Raw genomic sequence first — 25,653 nt, 5'->3', positions numbered from 1 at the left:
CGAGAAATACACTCTTAACTGTAGAGAACAAACTAATGGTTACCAGAGCAGAGGTGGGTAGGAGGATGTTTGAAACAGGTGATGGGGATTAAAGAGTACACGTATCATGATGAGCACTATGTATAGAATTATTAAATCACTGTATTATGCCCCTAATATACCATTAATAGAACACTGTATGTTAACTAACTAGAATTTAAATTAAAAACTTAATAAAGAAAAAAAAGAAAATGAAAACACTAACTTGAAAAGATATATGCACTCCCATGTTCAATGCAACATTAATTACAACGGTCAAGACACAGAAAAAACCAAAATGTCTGTCAATAGATGAATGGATAAAGAAGATGTGGTATATACATACATATATATATACAACAGTAATAACCATAAAAAAAGAATGAAATCTCGCCATTTATGACAACGTGGATGAACCCAAAGGGTATTATGCTTAGTGAAATAAGTCAGACCGAGAAAGACAAATACTGTATGATTTCACTTATGTGTGGAATTTAAACAACAAAACAAAACCAGACTCAGATAAACAAAACAGAATGATGGTTTCCAGAGGAGAGGAAGATTTGGAGGTGGAGGGAGGGGGGTGAATAGGTGAAGGGGACCAAGAGGTATAAACTTCTAGTTATAAAATAAACAGGCCATGGCAATAATAATGTACAGCATAGGGGATATAGTCAATGTCGTATTAGGTTTCTGTGGTGACAGATGGTAACTGGACTAATTGTGGTCACTATTTCATAATATATATAGATGTTGAATCACTATGTTATACATATGAAACTAAAATAATGTTGTGTGCTAACTACACTTCAATAAAAAAAACTTATCTAATCGTGGACAACAATGCACCCAAATCAAGAATGACATTTTCTTTTCCAACTGTAGTTTCCTTTTGCTTCTCTGTAGGGTAGTATTTCTTTTTAAAACATTTCACTCTTCCACTTAAATATGACAAAGGCGTAGTCAATAAATAGAAATTCTCATCTTTCCATGTCCAAATCTCTAACTGGTTTAATAATTCACTCCCTCTCAGTGCCTAAAAAATGGGACTTTTATCTTTGAATCTATCTGTAAAGCCATTCTCTTCCCCTCCCACTTGCTAAATGGACTCCATTTATCACTCATTTTATGGGAGCTTATCTAATCCAGGAGAAGTTTGATCAGATAACCTGGTCCTTAGAAAACCAGAGGAAGATTGCTAGGAATGACTTCTATTGTTTGAGAATTTCTCTTTGATCTGAAATTTTTAGGAAGGCCACAGGATGTCTCCAGGGTCTCTTGCATTTTTATTGGTCCAGGAAATGATTACCCTGATCTCAGAGTCTGCAGAGTCTTTGCTGAACGTGCTCACTGGATTAATCCTTCAGAATGATTTGAGGATGAGCTTAATCCCCAGTCAGAGACCGAACATTCCTAGTTTAATGTTGTGATATAATATGACAGATTTATACATTGTTCTGACATAATGAAATGCAAAGGAATGAAGTGTTTTATTTACAAAATAACCTCTTATTTCCACAGTTCATTCATAGTTACACAGGCTTTCTTGACCTTGTCACAATGGCCCCAGGAAGCATCGCCATGAACCTTGCAGAACAGCCTGACCACTTTACAAAGACCAGAGCATTGGGCCAGAAAGTCATGAGGGAAGGAAACAACAACATAAACAAACAAGAAACAAAACCAGGAGACCTGGGACCATGCACTCCTCAAGAGCCTCCATCCTTTCCTCTGTGTGGATACAGAAGTCACAGAGTAAATGTTGAATGAATCCCTTCTCAGGTTCATCATTCACTCAACAAACATTGCTGATCATTGCTTCAGCAAACATTGTGTTCTCTCTAGGAGATATAAGGAAGTGCGTACAAAGATGAAAGGGGTACCGTTCTACACTCAAGGAGAAGGCAGCCTCGAGAGAGAACGAGGCAAATACCTCAATTCAATGTACTGTACCCTACAGTAGAAAACATACAGGTATTAGAGAGGGGGTCACAGAGAAGAGATTAAACTAATCCTGGGGTAGTTAAGAAAGCCTTAGAGAATCATTTTAACTGAAAATCATTTCAGCTGTGTTATAAACCAAACTCCTGTGAGTTTGGTTCAACTCCCCATGTAGAGACCATGGGGAAAGATTGGGTACTTTGTCTTCTAAACAGTGTTCTGGCTATATTAGAGGGTACAGAATCCTTGGCTATGACTCTTCAGGAAATTTGGAAAGTGTTTGAGTGAGTGTATAGAGAGACACTGATTCCCACTCTCTTCCAGAGTAGTACAGGGCCTTGGCATGGGGAATAACAGGAGTCACTCTAGATAACGCCGTTCTTATTTACTAGAGCAAAGTACGTGCCCCCAGATGGGTTTTCTGGTATATCTGGGTAGGAGCAAGTGGATAAAAAAAAAGAAATGCCTTTTTCATCATCAAAGGTTTTTATTCCCACCTAGTTTTGAGAGAGAGGAGAAAAAGCAGACCTCATTCTCAAGTACAGCTCTGCTCAAAATGTGGTGGAAACATCAGCAGCATGAGCATCACCTGAAAGCTTGTTAGAAATGCAGAATCTCAGGCCCCAGGCCCAGACTACTGCATCAGAGGCTGCAGTTTAACAATCCACAGGTGATTTGATTTCTATGCCTGTTAAAGTTTGAGAAGCTCCGCTCTAGACCAACGTGGTGGTTGAACACTGCAATCACCTGAGGAGGCTTTTAAATTACTGATCCCACCCCCCAGGAGTTCTGATTTAAATGGTCTGGCTTCCTAAATGATTCCAAATGTGAGAGAAGGTAGTAAAGCACGTGGAAGCCTCCTGTTCCCTATAAGAACCTCTGAAATCGCGGCGGGTCTGGGTGCTGCTGACGGGGAGTGGGTAGGAAGAGCTTCCTGAAGCCCAGCGAAGCGGCTGTCTCTTCATACAGGTAGGAGCCGGGACCAGGCTGTCTGTTCAGGTTCAGGGGCTGGGCTTACCCTTGGACACGAACTCGTTAGGGCTATTCACCAGGCACTTCAGTATGTGGAATCCATGTAGAAATTTGTTATGGTAGATCAAAACCTTAAGCCTGGAATGTTCTACGTATGCCTACGTGTTTAGCTCATCCTCGGGCAAATCATTTGCATTCAGAGGAGGGTCCTGCGCTGTGGAAGGTAATAGAAAGGGAAAGGTCCGAGAAAAGCCAGGGGCCTAAAGCTGTCAAGCAAGAGACAAATAAAAAACCAGAGAGGAGTTACTCAAAGGATGCAGCACCCAGGGAACCCCAGCCATGAGTCAGCACAGGGGAGGCCCAGCCCCTTCTAGGGGAGCCTGATTGAGGATCAGGCTCAGCTGCTGGGCTGGGCAGTGCGTGCTGCTGCTTCTCGTCCCAAGACCAAGTCTTAATAGCAACTTCCCTTCCTCGGCTGCTTAGACTTTTTTTCACCCCTGTGGCTGGAAAGAAGTGTCACATTTTACTCTTAGCTCTCTCCCCCCACCCCCTCCCAGAGAGCATTTGCCCATGGGGGGGGGGGGGGGGCGCGGCACTGTGAGCTCCCTCCAGCCTCGGGTGACTGCTGTAAGTAACTTTCAGCTCCTCTCCTTGTAACACCATGACGTTCCTCCGGAAGCCTAGGAGCCGGACAGCTGCTTTTCTGCCTCTCTCCCTGCTCTTTTTGAAGATTCTGCAACCAGGGCACAGCCACCTTTATAGCAACCGCTACGCTGGGTGAGTGGAGCGACTTTCATTCCCTATATGGCTTTTAGTTGGAGGAGGGGGCTGATTTGCTCCTGAACGTGCCTCACTTTTTTCCCCACGTCTGTGGTTTCTGTGTGAATCTGTACACTTTCCTGGTCACCTAACGTAAAATGTGCGTGCAGCTCCCGGCTCTTGGGTTTAGCTCACTGAGAGAATGTGACGGTCCCAACTGTAGCTTTTCATACTTCTGATAGTGTGCCAGCCTGTGGCCCGCAGTTGAATGAGATTCTGTCCTTGGAGGAGCCATGGCCAGTATTTGCGGTGTTTGCCTTGGTTGATGCTCCGTAGGAAAGATGCTGTTGTTTCATGTGAACTATGACCTGAAAATGAAGACTTCTTCAGAATTGTACACAGGAGTGGTTGAAACTCCATAGTGATTGAGAACGGTGTGCGAGAGTGCGCGAGAGTGTGCGGGCGTACTTGCTAACCTACGGAGTAGTTACCAGATCTTCAAATCTGAACAATGCAAATGAGCCAACTCAAAATAAGCAGAATAAAAGTAGCCAATTGTGAAGCTATCGTATTTTTCTCAAGGGAGGAACTTAAACGGGGAAAACAATGAGGTACCTCCCCACCCCCACACAGGTTAGGGTACTTCATGTTTGCCTCTCATAAGGAGGCCCAGGGCTGCGTATAAAGCAGTGTGACTATGCACTTTATTCTGAAGGCTTGCTGTGGAATATATGGCAAGCGCTTTGCTCCTATTTGCAGGGGGGTGGTTCTTTGAATCTGGAAGTTAGGGCATTGCTGCATTTTTAAAGCAGGAATGAACCTTCGATGGCTCACCTAATTCAACTGCATTTTACAGAGGAGGAAAACCAGGATCTTTGGCCCAATCCTTCAATAACTACCAGTTGAGGAAAGTTTTTCACCTGGATGTGGACTGGGACCAGGTAGTGCCTGGGATCTTAAGGCAAACTTGTTTTTAACAGGAATGGTGTAAAGAAGAGTTCAGAAGTATGACCCTGAGAAAGCAAATGTTTCCCTTGCTCAAAGAATCTAAGCACTGCCTTCACGGTGTCTCCTGAATACAGTGCTTGCAGAGGAAAGTTCAGAAAAGCTGTCCTCCATTTTAGGGGGTGCAGGCTGGGGGTGGAGGCATTGGCTGAGATAAGGGCTATAGATAACTCAATCCCCAGTTTTTACACCAGGGTGTTCCCGGGAGGCACAGAAAGGCATGAACATCTGAAGGCTGCTTTCCAGACTCCTAGACACATGGTACAGGCTTTACATTCTGTAGTGTCATTGCCCTTGGAGATCTGGGCAAGGGAACCATGTTTAATGACTGGTGGTACAGGCCCAGCTGTAGAATTTACCGACTCTCCTGGCTGGCGTCAGACCAGGTGATAATCTATCTTGGGGCCTGTGTGACCTAGGATTGCTCCTCCATTCAGCTGTGGCCCTGTTCTTCATTATCTCAGTTATGTGGTGTTGACCAAGTTCCCAGACCTGCTTCAGCGGAGCAGGTGTGTGTACTTCCCTAAGTGCCGCTTAGAGGAAATGACTCCAATAGTGGAGACCTGGCTTTAGGGTTTGCTACCACTGGAACCTTTCTGGAGGAAGCTGAACTACCTTGTCTATTCTGCAGTGAAAGCCTCAGTTGCTGTTTTCCCTTTGGCTGCTATGTAAGTTAGTCCCAAATGTATAAATTACCAAATGTCTGAAAGTTGGAGGAAAAAGCTGAAACACTCAAAACTGAAAGTAGCCTTGTCCATCACTGTGGAAGCCTAGAGTTGCTGTAAAACCAGGAGTGTCTCAGAACACTTCCATCAAAAATGGGTTTTAACTTTGCTTTATTCTCATTCTCTCCTTACCAAAGACAGAAATGCCACTTTGGTTTGGGATTATTTTGCTTTATTTACTCAGGAACTACTTTGTGCAAGTCTAGCTCTTCCGCAAATAAAAACCTGATGAAGGTGCACCTGGGTGGCCAGTCTGTTAAGCTGTCTCTTGACCTTGGCTCCAGTCAGGGTCTCACCGTCATGAAATTGAGCCTCGCGTCCTGCTTGGATTCTCCCTCCCTCTCGCAATACTTTTTTTTTTTTTTTTTTTTTTTTAACACTAAAAACCTGATGGATGACCTGGTGGAATAGTTAAGCCCCTATGAGGGGCTCGAACTCCCAAATTGTGAGATCATGACCTGAGCTGAGATCAAGAGTCAGATGCTTAACCAACTGTGCTACCTAGGCACCCCTGGAGCACCCCTATTTCTTGAATGTTAGTAAATCATTTTTGTATGTCTTGGTTGAATCTAATAAGCAATTATCATTTGTGGGACTCTCTACCTGAATAAAACAGAACACTCCAGGCAGACCAGCATGCTTCCTGAGTGCAGCTAATGAGCTCAGTCCTCTTTCTACATAAACTATTAACAGTTGTGTAATGCCAATTGTATAATGCTTAGTAAGTGGCAAATTGAATCATCTGGGGGTGGGGGAGGAATTAGACCAGGAAAACTTGACAAAAGTTAATACCTTTTTAGAGAGCTGTATTACATATTTACAAGAGAAATCTTAATACGTAGAAAAAGAATGAAGCCAAATACACAAATTTCAAATGGTACTGATGGATACTGTCAGAAGACTTCAGGGATTACAAATCCATAGTCGAACATCTCTGTCTTTAACACTAGTCAGTGAGATTCCTACACAAGCAACACTGCTTTCCCCCCCCGCCCCTTGCCATGAATTCCTGGAAGCAGACTTAGTGGTTCTGTGATTATATCTGAAGCAAAAAAACAAGTATCTTGTGCATCACCTGAAATCTGTGCGCATGTGTGCGTATACTCTAAGACCACGAAACAAATTCTGGAAATGGTGTAAAATCAAAGTGGGTATGATTTTAAGAACTACAGTATCTTCTTCGTGCCAGTCAATGAGCGTAACGTTTAAAAGTCCAGAAGTTCAACTGCCTGGGTTTCCATTTCTGCTTTGCCACTGTTAGTAGCTCTGTTACCTGGGGGCAAGCTCCTTAACCTCTCTGACCCTCCGTTTCCTTATCTGGGATAATGGAGATAATCGGAGAACCTTCCTCAAATTGTGAGGATTGAATGCAATAGGAGGTTATTGTATGGTTCTTGACACTAAGTTAACAGGGTAATAAAGTAGCTAATACTTTCCAATACTTGATATCAACTGTTTTAAAAATTTCTGAACAACCTCATGTAATTCTGGGTATCCCTGTTTTCCAGATAAGCTAAATGAGGTACAGACTGGGTAAAACCCAAGTTCAGAGCTAACTAACCCAAAGTCACTATACTAGCAGAGATCGGATTCTAACCCAGCTGGGCGTGACCTGACAAGCTCTATTTCACACTATCCCCTGTCTAGATACAGGGGAGGGAGAGGGAAAGAACTGCTCTTAAGGAAAACTGAAGGTTTAACCTTGTTTGGGGAACTGCTAGTTTCAGGATAAGGTGTGGATTATGTAGATAAAACTGAAGGTTTAGTTGTGGTTCTTATCTAGGGTGAGGAGTCACTGATGTCTACCTGCTTTTCTAATAAGGGATAGAAAATGGAAGATGAAGGAATTTTAGATGGTCACTACAAAGCACAGAAAGTAGCCAGGGATGTGTGCCTTCCTTCAAGTAATACCTTGTGCCAAGAACCGTGACCAACAAAGTCCATGCTGATGGTCTTCAGCTTAGTAAAGAAAATCGCCCCACACACAACCTTAGTAGACCATGTATAAATGTTGTATGGGATGATCAGACTATAAGTATTGAAGTAATCTCTGAACCGAGAAGGGAGGAATAGAAATCTCTTCTAGGCCTTGCTTATTTCTGGTCCCCCAGCCCTGCTATAGCTCAGCTGGGGAGGAGAGAGCATATGTCCTGCTGCCAAGATCTTGAACCCACTGGTATTGATCTGCCTGCCAAGACCTCACACACTCCTTCCTCATTCTGCCCTGCCCATTTTGAAGACCCGTCTCTGTGTGGTTATTTCCCCTCTTAGGGGAGCAGCTTCAAGGACTAAGTATCTTTCCCATGACCATAGGTACATGTGTGCAGGACTGGTTCCAGCCCACTAGCCAGCTGGTGCATTCTGCTTAGGGTCCATGCTATACCCACATACCCAGCCCCAACCCTGTTGTCCCCACTGCCACCCCCCCCCCCCCCCAGTAACTTGTCAACTTTACTAGTCCTTCATGGACATAGGATATGGAGATGGAAGACTTGAAGGAAATAAAGGGGTGGTAGTGGTTGTTTTAAAGCCATTTGGTCCTTGAAATGCTATAAGCAAGGAGGTTCCCAATTGGGATGTGACTTATTGAAGAGATAACTGAGAAATCCAGTGACTCAGTAGCATAGATTGAATTTCAGAGGCCTTGTATTTTCCACCTTACCTCTCTGGTTATTCCCCTAAATGTCTCAACAGCACAGCTTTTTATTCTTAACCCTGGATGGTGGCTTCATTTTAATGTCCTTAACTTCCAGAAACTTGGGGCTAGAGTTGGAGATCAAATTGATTGTGCGAATCTGAGTCCTCCTCTGTTGGCAGTTAAAGCTCTTTTCTGGTAGGATGGTCAGAAATCCTGATTTGCCCAAGACTGGCAATCTGCTGTTCTGGCCTGGTAATTGGCAATGCCCCATTTCAGTCTGAGCAGGGTCCTTATTTGGATGGTAAATCATGGGTTCAGCCTTCTTATTCACTATATTTGCCTTTTTAATGAGCTTTACTTCATGTCCTCAACTATTCAGAGAGCAAATTTAGCTCCTTATATTCCTATAAAAAGTATCCTACTTGTCCTTGCCTCTCCTTTGCAACAGCTACCAGTTGTGTTCAGGATTTTCTTATCTCAGCCTAGATTAAGGTAGTTTTCTCCTGATCTACCTTTATCTAGTCCATTATCACACTGATGATCTTCCTAAAATAAGACTGTGTTCCTCTTTTAGTCCAAGATCTACTGTGGCTCCCTGTTGCCAACCACATCAAATCTAGAATCCTTTGCCTGGCCTTCAAGGCCTCTGTGTCAGTCTCTCTGGTCCTCTTGTCTTGATTTCACTCTTCCTCAGCCTCAAGACTCCTCTATATCAGGTCAGAGAAATAGCTTCAGCATTGCTTCATCCTTAAAACAGGTAGGCTCCATTCATCATGAGGGCCTAAAGCAAGAATGAGCCATCTCAGATCATGAATGATAGATTGAAATGTGTGTGATACAGATTTGGGGCATTAGGAATTAAGGATGTACAGTGGGTTTTAAGGCTGGTTTTGAACCTATTCTTCACAAGTCAGCATGTGGCCAATAAAATAGTTCTTCAGTATTCTCTGGAAGTTCCTTTGAGTTCTTGGCCCTTATAAACGGGAGAATAACTTTAGTTTTCCTTCTGCATTAGATCAAAGTGCAACTTGTAGGTGCTGGTTATCAGCTGTTTATACCCAAAGCTTTATTCCCTGCAGTCTCCTCTGTGTGTTGAGGCCTCTTGCTTTGCTTGCAATGCTGCAGGTCTCTATTCCTCTGACCTGAGCTCCCCATGGAGTACTGCCTGTCTGGGATCTGCATTCCCTCTGTCACTGAGCTAGTAGAAAGAGAAGTGTTTTATGTGCTTCTGGACCACTTTCTCCTTGGAGCCCAATCTGATAATGGAGCCTTTATTGTATGGCACCCAGATACATTCTGGGTAATACCATTAAGCATAATCACTTCCACTCCCTGAAAAGCAAGGAAGGAGGTTACTATTTCAGAACTTCAGTCTATATTGTAAAAGCTACATAAAGCATTAAATTTTTTGCCTGTGTAAATGGAACCGCTGATCAGAGAATGTATTGTGACTTGTTATGCTCATTATGAGCACTCAGATGACTGGTTTATAGGATTAGAATTTGCATTGCCAAACATTCCTGCCCAATTTGCCTCTGGGCATCAGCTTCTTAGGATAAAGTAGAATGTAAACTATGAAGTTTTCAGGTAGTTCTGGGTAGTAAATTTCATAAATGATTTTACTAAAAGTTCAAGCAAACTTCTAAGTGGCTGTCTTCGGCAAAATTACTGTTTTTTGTTTTTTTTTTTCTCCATGTACTTTGAAAATAGTAAAATATTATCTGTTATTGAGGATACTGTTGAGTTGTAGGTTTCTTTTTCTATAACCCCAAATCTCGATGGTTTAAACAAGAAATTTCTTCTTTAGAAATCCATGCAGGTATAGTTGGTGGTACCAGAGAACTAGGCTCTCTGTCCTGTCTCTCTGCCATGCTCAACACTCCCAAGTGTGATTCAGTGAATCTTCTAGCTCTTGGAGTCCAGCCAGCAGGCCCATAGAAAGGGTCAGTCACTCTCCTTTAAGACAACAGTCCTTTAATGTCCCTCCCTACTGGCCACAGTTGATTAGAGGCCTTTGGCTGCATAGAGGACTATGAAATAATGGCTGGAGGTGGAGAAGGGGGGTGTTGGGGAGAACACACTAGGAAATCATCTCTCCATGGTCACCCTGATACTTAATAACTACCAACCCATTTTCCCTTCTACTTGGTTCTTCTAAAGTAGTGTATCCAGATGGGCTTCTATAATTCTGTACTTCACGTGGATTCAAAATGTGCATTTTTATTCTGTAAATGGTTTTGAAGTCAGTGTCAGAACTGAAAGAGACCACAAAATAAGAGCTCAGTCCCCTTACTGAATATGTGAAGAAGCCCAGCTTCAAAATAAGATTTGCAGAGCTGGGCGGGACTTGTAGCATTCCTAACTGTTAAACAGTTTGGTGAATCCAGAAATCTTAGTCTTCCCTATTCCCTAGGGTTATTGGGGATGAAGTGAAGGGATTTGGCAAGGCCGAGAAGTGCTTAATGAGGGAGGATTTCATTTCATTTCCATAAATACTTGTAGTGTATCTGGCCCTCTGCTCATCTGGGACTACAGATAAAGGAGCAGTTCATGTGCATGGCGTAATGAGTAACTTGGGCAAGTAAACAATTCAACTCTGGCATCACTGTGCCCACAGACAAAACTCTGTGCTGACCAAGTACAGGAGAGGGTCACTTAATCTAGGACAAAGAGTGGAGAAAGTCAAAAAAGGCTCTTTGGCTGTGAGAGGAGTTAAGATAATCTGGAATCCAAGTCAATTATTAAATATGCAAGACATTTTACATTTTTCTTTTGAATGATTGGGAGTCCAAGGACCTGGCTCTCCTCTCGGTCATAAAGAACAAATAGAAATTAGGTTAAGGCTTTCGAGGCACTGAGAATATATTTCCTGTGCAAAGAACTACAGGTGAGCATTCAGTCCAAGTCTAGAAAATCAGAGTAATTATGGCCAAAATGCCATTTCTCTGGGAGGGAGGAGAGGTGAGGTAAGCCTTCAAGGTCATGAAACCCTTTATGTCCCATAATATGGAGTTCTGGTTTCTCCCAAAGATGACAGGGTGCTAATCAAGAGTTTTACAAAGGAAATTTAGAGGACTTTTTTCTTGCTCCTGAAGAAAGCTCCCTCTGCCATCATTGAGAAGGGAAGACTTGAAAGCTCAAGATTTGGAGCCAAAAGAATGGATATCCTAGTAACAACAGCAATACGTGGCAGAGCCTGGCTTCTGACAGTAATCAAAAGGAAAGGAGGGAACCAATTAAATAATTACATAGTTTTCACAATTAGGTAACTAAAGGAGATAAGCAGAAATAGTGTAAAATGATCCTTAGGATTGGGTAACAGAACTGAGCTCTTTGCAGAGAAGGTAAGTACTTCAGCTCTGTAGTTTGAGGTAACTATAAAGTGCCCAACTGAATAGATGGCTCTGAAGCTCAAGAGCTCTCTAGGCTGTGGAATATATGCCAGTAACTTATGTATAAATATAATTTCTTAACCACAAGTGTATAACGGAACATCTAGGAAGCACTCATTACATGAAGAACAAAGTGCCAAAACCAAGGTGGAACCGGGTAGTGGGGTTGAGGGGTGGGACAGCCAGTCAGAGAAACAAAATAGAAAGGCCAATAAAGAAACCCAGGGAAATATTCTAGAAAGGTGAGGCCAGTCACATTAAATACAACAAAGCAGTATCCATTGGCTTGGCCATTAAAGACCTCAAATCGTGTTCTCCTTAGAGGTGCTCTTGGTGGAATGAATGGTGAGGGAAATCCAGAGCATAAGTTGAGGAACAAATGGTATGTGAGAAAATCAGGGAGTGTAGACTGTAATTTCAAGAAGCCTATCCATGAAGTGGGAAGTGGGAGTAGAGACTTGACAACTAGTGGAACGGGTTTTGTTCCTGCTTTTACTAAAGGTAGGGGAGTATGTCCATGTTTCATGTCAGGTGGTAGGAATGAGAAGAGAAACACTGTACATAAGAAATGGAGTTGGGTCTCCTCTACACTGGGTTAGCTGGCTTCTTTCCTCTTTTTTTTTTTTTTTTTTCTCAAAGTCCTGGTCCTATGAAGACCTAAATGACCTGATAAAAGATTGTTTTGTTTTTTAAATTTAAATTTTATAGTGCAGAGCATTCCCATACACCCTTTACCCAGTGTCCTCTGTTAACATATTACAAAATGAAGTACTTTGTAAATTGGGATATAAACTAGGGTATTCAGTAAATTGTCTAATACTAGTTGGAAAGGCTCTCATGTAGGTAACCAGTTGTAAAATTGATTCATCTTCTTGGGACTGAAAGATCTGTGAGAATATCTCCATGTCATCTTAGCCAAAAAATGGGGCTCCTTTCTCACTCTTCCTGTCAGTTACCTAAGGATTGGAGGTCCTCTTCCATCGTTTCAGTCCTTCCATCCTTCCTCCTCCCACTACGCTTAGCAAGTACCAGCGATACCAATGATGCCTTATTCCTTATCCCCAAGGAGGGTTAGAAGTACTCAAAGTAGAGTGAGCAGCAGGGTCTGTTTCTTGAGGGCTGAGATTTTAGTCCAATGATGTGAATGGATCATGAAAATGTGACTGTATCAGGTGGACCACCCTCTTCCTGCTCTTTCTGGACCTTTAACATACACATTGTATTTTGTTTTTCTGTTTGTTTCAAGTTTATCTTTCTAAAGACCCAGACGGCGTGAGTGGGGGGAAGGACAGAGAGGGAGGAGAGAATCCTAAGCAGGCTCTGTGCTATAAGCACAGAGCCCAACATGGGGCTCAAACTCTCAAAACTGCGATATCATGACTTGAGTGAAACTGTGAGTCAGATGCTTAAGCAACTGAGCCACCCAGGTGGCTTTTCTATTTTTATAGAAGGCACTTCAGCCTTCTATTGCCAACTGCTAAATGATAGAATGTGTGGTACCATAGAGGTTTCCTCAGCAGATGCTTATTTTTGCACTTCACCTGTGACCACTTGTACTTGTGACCTCATTTGCCATGTTTTCACATCCCCTATCTACCTTCTAGGTTTTCTTATCTAATTCATGAATCCTCTAAATGTCTAAGTTCCCACTTGAGATTTTTGTGAATGTAATGAAGACACAGTTTGTAGTATGATAGGCTGTAATAAGACCCTAACCATATCAGTCCTTTTTCCATGGAAGGTACGTGTGGATGGTGTGATTGCAATTTACTTGGCATCAAAATTACTAAACATATGGAAGTTTAGAGGCATTTGGGACAAGCCTGTGTAGCAAGATGTTTGGAGTAAGAAACTTGCTGAAAAAATTTATTCTATGCCCTTGACTTACAGGACAGAAAAGCAGGACACGGGGAACTGGACTCCCCCGTGTGAAATTTCAGGTCTCTGTCAGTAAAAGGGGAATGACTGCAAATGACAAGTAGAAAATCATCTTAATAGACCATTGGATAGAAAAACTACTTCTGCGTTTCAGAGAGCGATACAGCCTGCCTGGCTTCCTTTGCCTAAAATGAGGGTGTTCATCCCCTCAGAACTTAATTTGCCTTCATAATCGTTCTTGTAAAACCTCCCCAGTTAATTCAAGCCCTTACTCTACTTCACCTCCCTTCCTCCCATCCTGGACCCCAAACCTTTTGCTAATAAGAGCAGAGATGCATAGCATTACTGAGGAGATGGAGGTGATGTGGGTGTAGAGCCTGAGTTCTCTCAGCTTCCATCCTCTCTAACTCAAACCACATAGGTCCCTGTCCCACCTCTTTCCAAGACCATTTCTGTTATTCAGTCAACACTGTTTTTTCAAAGTATAGTTGACAGTGCCATTAACTTCAGGTGTACAACATCGTGATTTGGCAAGTTGACACCTTACGCTCTGCTCTTCAGAGCAAGTGTAGCTACCATCTGTCGCTGTACAATGTTGTTACAATATCATGAACTATTTCCCTATGCTGTGCGTGTCATCCCAGTGACTTCTTTCTTCCATACCAGAAGCCTCCAGAAGCCTTGCCCTTTCACTCATAGTGCCCATCCCCCACCCCTCCCTTCTGGCCATCATCAGTGTGTCCTCTGTATCTGAATCTGTTTCTGTTCTGTTTTTTAGATTCCAATGCATAAGTGAAATCAGCTTTTTTTCCTCTAACTTCTTTCATTTAGCATAATAACCTTTAGGGCCATCCATGTTGTTGTGAATGGCAGGATTTCCTCCATTTTTTTTTTTTTTTTTTTTGACAAATATTCCTGTGTGTGTACACATCACATCTTAATGCACAATGGGGTTGTTTCCATATCTGGTCTATTCTGAATGTTGTAATAAGTACAGGGGTACATCTATCTCCTTAGTATATTCCTTTTCTTTGAGTAGATCTCTAGAAGAATTACTGGGTCATACGGTATCTCTATTTTCTGAGAACCCTCCATAGTTTCTGAAAACTATGGTGCATGGCTATTCCAGTGTACATTCCCACCAATAGCACATGAGGGTTCCCTTTTCTCCACACTCGCACCGACACTTGTTACATCTTTTTGATTTTTAGCCATCCTGATAAGTGTGGGGTGAGCTCTCAATGTGATTTTGATCTGCATTTCCCTGATTAGTCATGTTGAGCATCTTATGTGTCTGTTGGCTACCTATAGGTCATCTTTGGAGAACTGTATATCTAGGTTCTCTGCCTATTTTTAATCGGATTATTCTGGGATAATCCCAGCACCAAGTGGGCACGGTTGCAACTGAGCTATTGATGGTTAGTACTTTTTTTTTTTTTCTTTCTGCTCCTCCCCCTTCAAATAACCCTCTATTTCCTTTTTCTTTATCTCCAAAGATGACCCAGATTATCCTGGGATTCTGTGGAGTTGTATTCTCAATGGGTTACTATCTAAAATACATAATGGGAAGAGATCACATGCAAGTTTCTTCCCCCATTCAGTAGGTTGCCTTCTCCTGTTGATGGTTTCCTTTGCTGCACTAAGCATTTCATTTTGGTGGAGTCCTAATAGTTTTTGCTCTTGTTTCCCTTGTCTAAGGAGACTGATCTAGAAAAATACTGCTAAGGCTGACGTCAAAGAAATTACTGCCTAGGTTTTCTTCTAAGATTTTTATGGTTTTCAGGTCTCCTATTTAGGCCCTCAATCTATTTTTTGAGGGTGTGTGAGTGGAAGTGGTCCATTTCATTCTTTGTTAAATAGCTGACCAGATTTCCCAGCACCATTTGCTGAAGAGACCATCTTTTTCCCGTTGTATATTCTTTCCTCCTTTGTCTGTAGGCCACGTAAGTGTGGGTTTATTTCTGCGTTCTCTACTGTTGTGTTGCTCTTGTCCGTTTTTGCCCTAGTACCGTACGGTTTTGATTACTATAGTTTTGTAGTATATCTTGAAATCTGATATTGTGATCTCTCCAGTTTTGTGTCCCTTTCCCCCCTCCCTGCCCAAGATTGCTTTGGCTATTTGGGTGTTCTGTGGTTCCATATAAACTTTAGTATTCTAGCTCTTTTAAACAAAGTATGTTGATAGGGATTGCACTGAATCCATAGATTGCTTTGGGTAGTATGGACACTTCTTAACAACGTTTTTCCAATTCATGAGCATGGAATATGTGTCTTTATTCAGTGGTAGTTTTTAGAGGACAGGTGTTTTACCTCTTGGACTAAATTTATTCTAGGGGTTTTGTTTGATACTAGTCAACACTATGAGTGCCAACCATGTGCCCAGTACTATTTTAAAACCTAAGAACACAGAAATCTAGGTGCTGGGAATGACAGCACTGCTTTAGGCACTAGTGAATAAATCCCTCCTGGATTTACATTCTAATTAGATGACAAAAAATTAAACCATAGTGCTAAGATAAAGATTATGAAGATAAAGCGTAGATCAGGGATAAAGAATGTCAAGAGAAAAGAATAAAAGCCTAGGAGCCATGTGAATATCTGAGGATAGAAATTTCCAGGCAGAGGAAATAGCAAATAGAAATGGCAAATAGCCTGTTTGCCATATATCCTTCGACATTGGTCCTCAGACAAGCAGCATCAGCATCACCTGGGAACTTAGAAATGCAGATTTTCATGTCACCCACTAATCCCCTCCCCCAACTCCCTGTGAGGAAACTCCTGGGGTGGGGGCATCTGGGTGGCTCAGTCAGTTAAGCTTCTGACTTTGGCTCAAGTCATGATCTCCCAGCTCGTGGGTTCAAGCCCAGCTTCAGGCTCTGTGCTGACCGTGCAGAGCCTGGAGTCTGCTTCAGAATCTGCCCCACATTAAAACAAAAACAAAAAACTTCTGGGGTGGATCTAGCAATATGGGCTTTAACATATTGTAAGCGTAATGTTTGAGAACCCCTGTGGAAAACAAGCACCAAGTGGGCATGGCTGCAACTGAGCTATTGATGGTGGTAGTTACTCTTTTTTTTTTTTTTTTTTTCCCCTGCCCCTCCCTTTCAAATAACTCTTTCCTTTTTCTTTATACTGTAAAACCTTTCACAGTCCCTTCCACCTCTTCCTCTGTGACCCACAATTCTGGGTAATCCCTCCTTTTCCCTCCCTCTGGAGCCTGCCTGCCTTTCATGAGCCAGTTCAAACACTACTCCTCAGACAGGGGTTCCTTGATCCCACCAATCAGCTGTGATTGCTCCCCCTCAGTGATCCCATAGTACTTGATCTGTCCTTGAGTGCAATCACCAACAGACTGCTGGGTATTAGTAGCTTCTGGTGGGTGTCCTATCTTTCCTTTTCAAGGAAGAAAATTGTTGTACGAGCAAGTTGAAAATAAGGTGCTAGATTTCCTTTGTATTCTACCAGTCTCTAAATAGTATTTGGCATGTTCAGTAGAAGTTTAGGTGAATGGAAGGGGGTAGGAAAGGATTGGGGAAGGCAGGCAAGGAAGGAAACTAATAAATTTAGGAATTCAACTGCTGACATTTGCAGGCAGTTCTGCCAGACCAGATTTCATAATGATAAAGACAGTAGTGAGAAATAGAAACCATTTGCCCCCTCAGGGCTGCGGGGGGCGGGTGGGGGGGGGGAATGTGGGGATCTGGAGAGCTGCCACTTCTATGTACCTTTGCGTGATATTCCCTACTCTCCTGTCATTGTCTCCCTGTTCCATGCATTTCAGGTATCACTCAAATGGTTACCCAATTTCGGTCACAGATATTTTGCTTCTCAGCCTCTTAAAATTTGTTTTTAACAGCATTGAATTTTAGGGAGATCTGAGGCCAAGCTGCTATTTCCTGTATAGTTGCCAGAATGGGCACCAGCTGGTCAACTTTTGTTAGCCATTGCCATTTTACCAAATTTAGAGAAGTAATCCTTGACTTTGTCATTTTATTCTCTAAGGAAAACCTGTGAACTCCTTTAAAATTACACAGGACTTCTAAGTCCTCAATTCATGTTGAGTTTAACCTCTTGAGTCTTTGAATTTTTGTGAACCAAAGGCCTTCCAATTTATCTCCGATTTTATGGTCCATGTATTTCCTTTTAGCTCCTCTTTGTCTAACTGCAGTAAGAATGTAAGTTTGCAGTTCCTATACGGTTACCCCGTTCAGATCTCCATATAAATTCTAAGCACCACAAAAAACCATGGGGCGCCTGGGTGGCGCAGTCGGTTAAGCGTCCGACTTCAGCCAGGTCGCGATCTCGCGGTCCGTGAGTTCGAGCCCCGCGTCAGGCTCTGGGCTGATGGCTCGGAGCCTGGAGCCTGTTTCCGATTCTGTGTCTCCTTCTCTCTCTGCCCCTCCCTCGTTCATGCTCTGTCTGTCTCTGTCCCAGAAATAAATAAAAAAAAAAAAACGTTGAAAAAAAAAATAAAAAAAAAAAAAAACAAATGGCCCTGGAGAATACAGGTTGGCTTCCTTTTAAAATAAGTCTAACAATTGGGGGCCTGGGTGGCTCAGTCTGTTGAGCGTCTGACTTGGGCTCAGGTCATGATCTTGCAGTTCGTGACTTCGAGCCCTGCATCGGGCTCTGTGCTGACAGCTCAGAGCCTGGAGCCTGCTTCAGACTTTGCGTCTCCCTCTCTCTCTGCCCCTTTCCTTCTTATGCGCTCGCTCTCGCTCTCTCTCTCTCTCTCTCTCAAAAGTGAATAAACGTTAAAAAAAATATTTTTTTTTTGTTAATCTAACAATGAAAATTTGAACAGACAGAATTGATCAAATAGAGTGCCATGTGGTTCAAAGTGTCCTCAAATTTACAGCATTTAAGTGGAGTTCAGCATGCTTCGCATGGCAGTATTCAAGTTTTAGTAAAATCTGAATGTCTAGCTAGAAATTGTGAGGAAATTGGTCTCTGTGAGGATTTGTATCAAAGTCTGACTTGAGCTAAGGAGTTGTGGAAGAAGGAGATGAGGACCAACTGAGAAATGGTAAGAAGGTCCCAAAGTTGGAGAATTACCTTCCAGTTGTGAAAATGGTTTCTCTAGAAAACATGACCTGCCAAATGACTTGCCATCATCTTGGCCTTTGTGGGTGCATGTGTATGTGAAAAAGCATTTGTTTTTGTCCTTTAATGAAACTTCTCTATAGAACATCTACAGGATGAATAGCTTACCACGGGCCCAGCAACCAGTAGGTTGGTTCTTTCTAGAAAAGGCCTCTTTATGAGGAAAAAAAAGTTAAATGCTAAAATGGAATTACCAATTCAACCAACTCCCCCATTAAGTATTTCTAAACCAGTGTAAAGATGCAAAACCAATATAATGGCCCAGTCTCATTTCTGTAACAGTAAGATTGCTATAAATAAAAAATGACTTAAATACTTAAAGGCTTTTATATTTAACACATGCCACTTATTTATAGGTTATTCAGATTCTGGTAAATGCATTGCATCGTGAAGTATTACTCCTAGTATTCTTATAGTACAATGGAAATCAGTTCATTTCGCCCCACCTAAAAATACCGGTTAACTTCAAAAAATAAAAACAAAAGCAGGGCCCATGACAATCATGCACCCTAAGTGGTAAGACGCGTAAACTCTCCTTACCTGCTATCACTATGAAGGATAACATAGTCCTTAGTTTTTCAAATGGTAATTGATATCTCTCAAACTTTGTGGAGCACCTTTTATATTCTTAACCAACTGGTTTTAATTAGGCTGAGAAGCTTACAGTGGTGCCCATTTAAACCTTTGACTAAGGCTTGCATGCCTGCCTTTTTTTTTTTTTTTTTTTTTTTTTTTTTTTTTGCCTTTAATAGAGGCAAATAATTGTTTTCTTCCCTGGTGTGTATTTTCCAGAATATCCCTTAACTTTCTCCAGAGGTCTCAGAATGCTCTTCAGTAGTACTTCTCACTTTGCACTGTAATTTGTCTGTTACTTTTTTTTCCTTCCCGAGTAACCTATTCTTTGGGAATAAAGAACCTCTTAAGTTTGATCTCTACACAAACTGCCAATACCTGTAAGTTTTGTTACTTTTCTACCCACTGAAGTTGAACCACACTAAGGTACCAATATCCGTCTATCTGAAACAATTTCATATTGTTCAACCTAGTATAAGCTTTAACTGAGAACTTTTTTCTTGCTGTGGAAATACTAGCAGTTTACATGCAGTTTTTCCATTGAAATACCAAGAATTCATCAAGTTTACAGTGTATTGCCAGAGCTTCTCAAACTTGGAGCAGATGAATCCCCAGGGGATCTTAACATGCAGACTTGGCTTCAGGAAGACTGGGGTAAGGCCTGAGATTCTGCATTCCTAACAAGCTCCCAGGTGGGGCCCATGCTGTGGTTCATGGACCATGCTTAGAATAGCATGTTCTGGACTACAGTATGAGGAGTTGACATGTAAATTCTAGATCTGCTATTAGCTATCTGACTTGGTCACTTAATTTTTCTGGGCCTTTCTGTAACATGCAGAGATTCAGTTAAATGGTCTATTCCTTCCAAGTCCAAGGATCTGCTCAGATCCTATTTAAGTGACTAGAGTATACAGCATAAAGGTTAGGAGCCACCAGCTCAATCCTCAGCCTGGGGTTAAGCATCCCAGCTTTTCCACTTACTGTGTAACCTTAGAGAGTTACCTAATCTCTGTGCCTCATTTTCCTCATCTGTAAGACTGAACTAACATTAAACTTATACGTGGAGTGTTTAGGACCAAGCCTAACACATAAACATAAGCTATTTTCAACACTAATATATCCTCTGTAGTGTCCTTTCTAACAAGCTTTCCTAAGGGAATAACCTGAAATGTGAGTAAATACTTAGTGTATGGAAAGAGGTTTATCACCAATTTCGTCAAAACCTAGGAAGCTACATCTATTTTCAACAATATGAAAAGGGTTACTTAGAGTACATATTAGGGAATGTGCCTATTATAAGGGTTCAAGATACAATTTGAAATGGTGAGAAAACAGGATGTAGGATTTATTATTATCTGGTTAACTCGGGAGAAATGCCCTAAAATATTAAGTGATTGTTATGACCCAAGTAACAGTGTTACAGGTGACTTTTCTTCCTATATTTATGAATTCTGTATGAAGTACGAACAACTTACATTCAGCAAAAAACTAATCTTTAACAAGTGTAAATCTCCCCATCCCGCAACAATATAGTAAGGATTTCAGCTTCTGTTATGCCAAAACAGTTCCAGAAGCATTACAAATAAAAATCAGAAGTCAGTCACTTAATAACACAGCACTCAGTGCCAAACTAATGACTGAAAAGAAAAACGAACATGCTCATTTTTTAAGTTCTGAGCAAAAATGAGATGGTTGGGTATTGAAGCATTAAATGGCCAAAGCGGCTGCCTTGCTGAGTGTCAGAGATACCGAGGAAACTGGAAAACACAGGAGCAGGACTTGAGACTTTGCAGTTTAGAATAATGTCGGAAACAACCAGCATCGTAGTGGTATGTGTGTTTAAGTAGACTTTCAAATAGAAATTTGGTGGTCTCCATACCACACAGATTCAATTTGTATTTAGGTTTTCATTTAGAAGGTAACATAATGGGTCAGGAAAAACACATTTGAAGTGACTGGAGGGAAAATCCATTATACTTTTTAGATCTATTCCTTAGATGTATTTTTCCCAGACTGAGCTAGCCCATTCATATCTTGAGAAACTCAGGAAAAATACTTGCTAGTAGTCTTCTTAACCATCAGTTTCTCTTCAAAGCTGCCATGATCATAACTGGAACCTAGTCTAGGTTGAATGTCTTCTGATTTGCCAAAGAAGATTGGGGGCTATTTCATCTTGTCTCTGTAGGACATGGATTGAGAAAAGTTTGCATAAACTTTTCTATGCCACTGTCAGACAAAATTCCTCATCCTTAATTCATACTTTTCAGTACTTTGCGCTTCTCATGTTGTGAGTAGACCTCCTCTGATTTATGGATGTTTCTCTCCCTTCCCAGTAATCTCAACCTGAAAACTAGAAGAAAAAGAACGTCTGAATAAAAACTACTTTTCAATCACTGGCAAATCATTTTTCTTTGCCTCTCACTCCTGCATTCTAGAACCTTGATTAAAGGGATTTCTGCCTTTTAAAACCCAGGCGTTTTCTTAAAGAAAATTGGAAAGATTAGCTTTGCAGCTAACTTTGTGACTGATTGCAGTGTAACTCTGGGTAACATTGTCATACAGAAAAAAAAAGGTCTAACACCTATCAACACTTTCTCATCCTTTAACTTCTGTGTATGTTTTATAATGTAGTGGTATTAAAGACATGTAGGTAAGTTAAGCACAGTAACCTGCCTTGTCTGTGGAAGTATGTTCCAAGACCTTCATTGGAGCCCTGAAACTGCAGATCGTACTGAACCCTTCATATACTAGACCTATTTTCCTGTACATAAATACCTATGATAAAGGTAAACTTCCAAATTAAGTACAATAAGAAGTGGAAAATAAACCGAATTGAATTACATACACTGTAATAAAAGATGAATGCAGTCCCTCTCTAAACACTGTACTGTAATCACCCTTCTTGTAATGGGAGACCAACTGCCTCTGAGATAACTTGAAGTGGGGTCAATGACCCTGGGCATTGTGAAGTCACTATGAACACTACTGACCTTTCTGAGGATTTGTCAGGATTATCTGCTTCCAGACCAGTTGGTTGCAGGTAACTGAAAACAAGGATAAGGGGAGAGTACCATATGTAGAAACTATTGTGAGCATGCCCATTCATGGAGTTCTGAAAAATGATGGAATTTTGAGATCACCACCTTCAAGTCTGCCAACAAAAGCATAATACTGGAACCTATATTTATCAAATTCTCATTGAGCTCCTATATGTCCCAAGTTGTTCCAGATGTTAGGAATCCATAGGCCTAGGAATAAATAAGGTGGGCAAAGCCCCAATTCTTGTGAAGCCCGTAAAAGAGCTAGACTATGTACGAGTGAACAAAGAGGCATGATCTAAGATACTGTGACTTTCACTTACTCAATGTAGGTTTGTTAATTACCTGCTATGAGCCTAGCACTGTGCTAAGCATCCCACCAAAAAATGTGGTCCTTTCATTGTGTTTATACTCCACTTGAGGTGGCAGACCTTAATTACAACTGTGATATAAAGAAATATTAGGGTACTACCTATTCAGGGGAGGCAGGAACTAATAAATCAGAAAGGTCTTTTTGAGGATGTTATTCAAGGCAGGGCTTTGAATGATGCTGATTTACTGAAGTAGCTTTATAGCAGAAGGTAGTTGGTAAGAGATGTGCTGTCTCCAAGTAAGGGATAAGGAGCAAGGGGTCTCTGATGCTCCCACTGATCAGATTATTTTTAACTGTAGACTTAAAGAAGATTCTGGTCCAAAGACTGCTATCTAATACCTTAGGCCTTACAAAGTACTTGCAAACTCTCAGGTGTTCCACATCTACACTGGAATATAAGGAAGTGCTTTAAATCCTGTATATAAAAGCAACACAAGTGCCTTTTTTCTTTTAATTTTTAATGTTTATTTTTGAGAGGGGGAAGGGACAGAGGGACACACAGAATCCAAGGCAGGCTCCAGCCTCTGAGTTGTCAGCACAGAGCCCGATGTGGGGCTCAAAATTACGAACTGCAAGATCATATCCTGAGCTGAAGTCGGATGCTTAACCGACTGAGCCACCCAGGTGCCCCCACAAGTGCCTTTCCTAAACTCAATTTCTAAACTATAAAACTGGATGTGATCCTTCCACTCTAGGGTATACCTGAAATTGTGAATGGTGCTCAGTGGGGCTCTCTGCTCCGTGTACAGAATTTTCTGAATATTCATTATGGACTTGAAGAGACCGTGGGGCTGCTGGGAGTTGGCTGCAGAGTTGAAAGGGAAGGCTGGAGGGAAATGTCAAAAGGAAACTCACAATGTGATTAGTAGGTGTATGAAGCTTACCAAAGACCACACACCACCTGAAGAAATCAGACCCAAGTGCCAAGAGGCTCTATAGGCAGAGAATAGATGGGAGGAGGGGGCACCTCATATAGGAGACCCACCTCCTATTCAACAATCTGATGTAAACATGTACTCTGTCTATATTTTAAACACTAGAATCCTCAGACTGAGTCAGGGTAGGGAAAACCCTGCCTTTTATTTTTTCCTTTTGCCTGTACTGTATCTGTTTTTGAGAGAATCCTATATCAGGAATGTTAATCATTTAGTGTAAAAAAAAAAAAAAAAAAAAAAAAAACAAAAAAAAAAAACAAAACTATATGATGCAATCCTTTCCTTTTTTTCCTGTAAGGCAAAAGACTAAATCTTAATGGTTATAAATTCAAATCTACCTTAATTCTTTTGTGGCATATAGATTTATCTTGTTTAAACTGTCAAGCATCTCTTCTCACTGATATGAATATTCTGGCATTTTTTTTCTTCTGACTTTGCTGTGTTTCGATCTTTATGTGGAATTTCCTTTGTACATGGTGTGCAGAAGAATATTTTATCCTAGAGGGCCATTCACAGAAAAGGACATGCAAAGAGCCAACATACACAAAAAGGTGCATTTCATACACAGAATTGCAAATTAAAGCAATGAAATGCCATTTTTTTCACACAACAGATTGAGCATTTTAAATCCTTTGAAGTTTCACCAATGTTGGTGAGGCTTGGAAGAAATGAACTCCTACAGTGCTGATAGAAGTGTGAAATTGCTACAAACTCCTTGGAAAGCAATCTAGCAGAATCTAAGAGTTAAGATCCTCCTACCCTTGCACAGGTCAATCCCATTCATAGAGAACATCTGTCCAAAATTAGCATGTGTTGCAATGTTTGTTATGGCACTGATAGTGATTAAAAAAAAAAACAACTAAGAACTGAAAGTCCAGTAGGGAAATGACTGGAAAAATCCTATAAATCAAGACAGGTCTATGGAATACTATGAAGCTGTTAAATGAGTTATGGGCACATGTGGACCTAGAAGAATGTGCATGATATATTAAAGCGCTACAGTCATGTGTTTTTTTTTTTTTTAAATATGCTTTTGCATCATAGGGCTGTTTTTCTAGGTTATTTTTAGGAGGTAAGGTGAAGATAGCAATAGTATTTTTGAGAGGGTAGATTATCTTCTCCCATTTCTATTAAAATGCTACTAATGTGAGACTTAAATTTCTCCCCTAATGGCATATTTTAGAAGAACTGGACTAGGAAAGAAGTCTCGGTTCTGTTTTGATTTATGTGCCATGGGTATATCATTTTATTCCCAATCTCTTCTAACATGATGAAGAAATAAGGAAATGTCAAATGCTTCAAGGTAATCCTAGAACAGGATGTTTCTCCTGCCCTTCTTACATTTGCTATAGTTACATACCAAGATTTACAAGTTCATAAGTTAGTAACTCCGTTCTGTCCCACTAGAAAAGGACCATCGCTTTTTCACTTGAGATTAGTGCATTGATGCCTATACTTAACATATGGAACATGTACACTCTGCCTGGGTTACAGCTTGCTTTTCCCAGAATCTTCCAGTCATAGAATGCTAATTTATAAGGAAGTGAGTGGAATCAAAGCTCATCAGAATTACCTGCAGATTTTACAAACGCAGATACGCCTTATGCATACTCCAAATGTATAGATAGAACCAGAATATCCAGAAACAGCCCAGGAACGTCTTAAAAAGGACAACCAAGGGACTCTGGTGCATCTTCTCCGTAGACTAGTGTTTGTGATCTACGGGCAATGCTTATCAAATAAGGTTAAGGTGCCTGCCAGTGTCGATCCTAGGCAGTGAAGACCACAAACCTTTGTAAAGCCTCTATAAAGAAAGTACCTCTCAGTGCTAAGCCCTCCTCAACAGCTAGTAAGATGTATGAAATTCAAATGCTTGCAAAATCTCATTTTCCTGTACTGTGAGCCTTTGGCCCTTGATGATGGAGTTTTTGTGAAAGTAACCTACTGGGTTTGCCATAGTGTTCCCCTCAGCCTCTTTAGTTCATCTGCACCTGACTCCCTCAGTGTCCTGATATTGACTGTGTCTTCCTCTGTAGCCAAAATGCATGTATTTTGGGCAAAAATTCAGTCCTATGGAGATCATTCTTCAAAATCTTCATGAAAGTAAAGCTAATGTTCAGGTTGTAGTTGTATATTCCCTTTTTGAGGAATGGACAGGAGTACTTAAAATCTATTAACACCAGACCTTCAGTGTCTGAAACCCTGGACTATTACCACTAACAAAGATCAAGTGGAAAGGGAACCTTTTAGAAACACTGAGACAAAGCAAATGGCACGCATGGTATTTCTTGAGCCTCTAAGGC

General features: G+C 41.3%; 1 protein-coding gene and 1 long non-coding RNA gene across 4 annotated transcripts in view; one reads left to right on the top strand and one right to left on the bottom strand.

Moving 5' to 3' along the window:
* Positions 1–25,653, top strand: part of CPA6 (carboxypeptidase A6) — a 559,011-nt gene that overhangs the window by 205,663 nt on the left and 327,695 nt on the right. For 2 of the 3 annotated variants that reach the window (XM_078441825.2, XM_078441824.2), the window contains exon 1: positions 3,370–3,708. The exons of the other annotated variant lie outside the window; for it this stretch is intronic. In XM_078441825.2, the coding sequence (XP_078297951.1) occupies positions 3,593–3,708 (116 nt within the window). In that variant the 5' untranslated portion in view covers positions 3,370–3,592. Of the gene's footprint in view, positions 1–3,369; positions 3,709–25,653 lie in introns of those variants that run through there. 3 annotated transcript variants of the gene reach the window in all.
* On the bottom strand, positions 20,863–21,937 carry LOC132664162 (uncharacterized). The gene is made up of 2 exons (XR_009603487.2): positions 21,850–21,937; positions 20,863–21,354 (listed from the first exon to the last, which is right to left on the bottom strand). It is a non-coding gene; the product is annotated as an uncharacterized LOC132664162 (long non-coding RNA).

This window comes from Panthera onca, chromosome F2 (genome assembly GCF_046562875.1).
Source record: "Panthera onca isolate mPanOnc1 chromosome F2, mPanOnc1 haplotype 2, whole genome shotgun sequence".
Lineage (NCBI taxonomy): Eukaryota > Metazoa > Chordata > Mammalia > Carnivora > Felidae > Panthera > Panthera onca.
The sequence above is the reverse complement of the archived record's forward strand: the minus strand, read 5'-3'. Positions and strand labels throughout refer to the sequence as shown.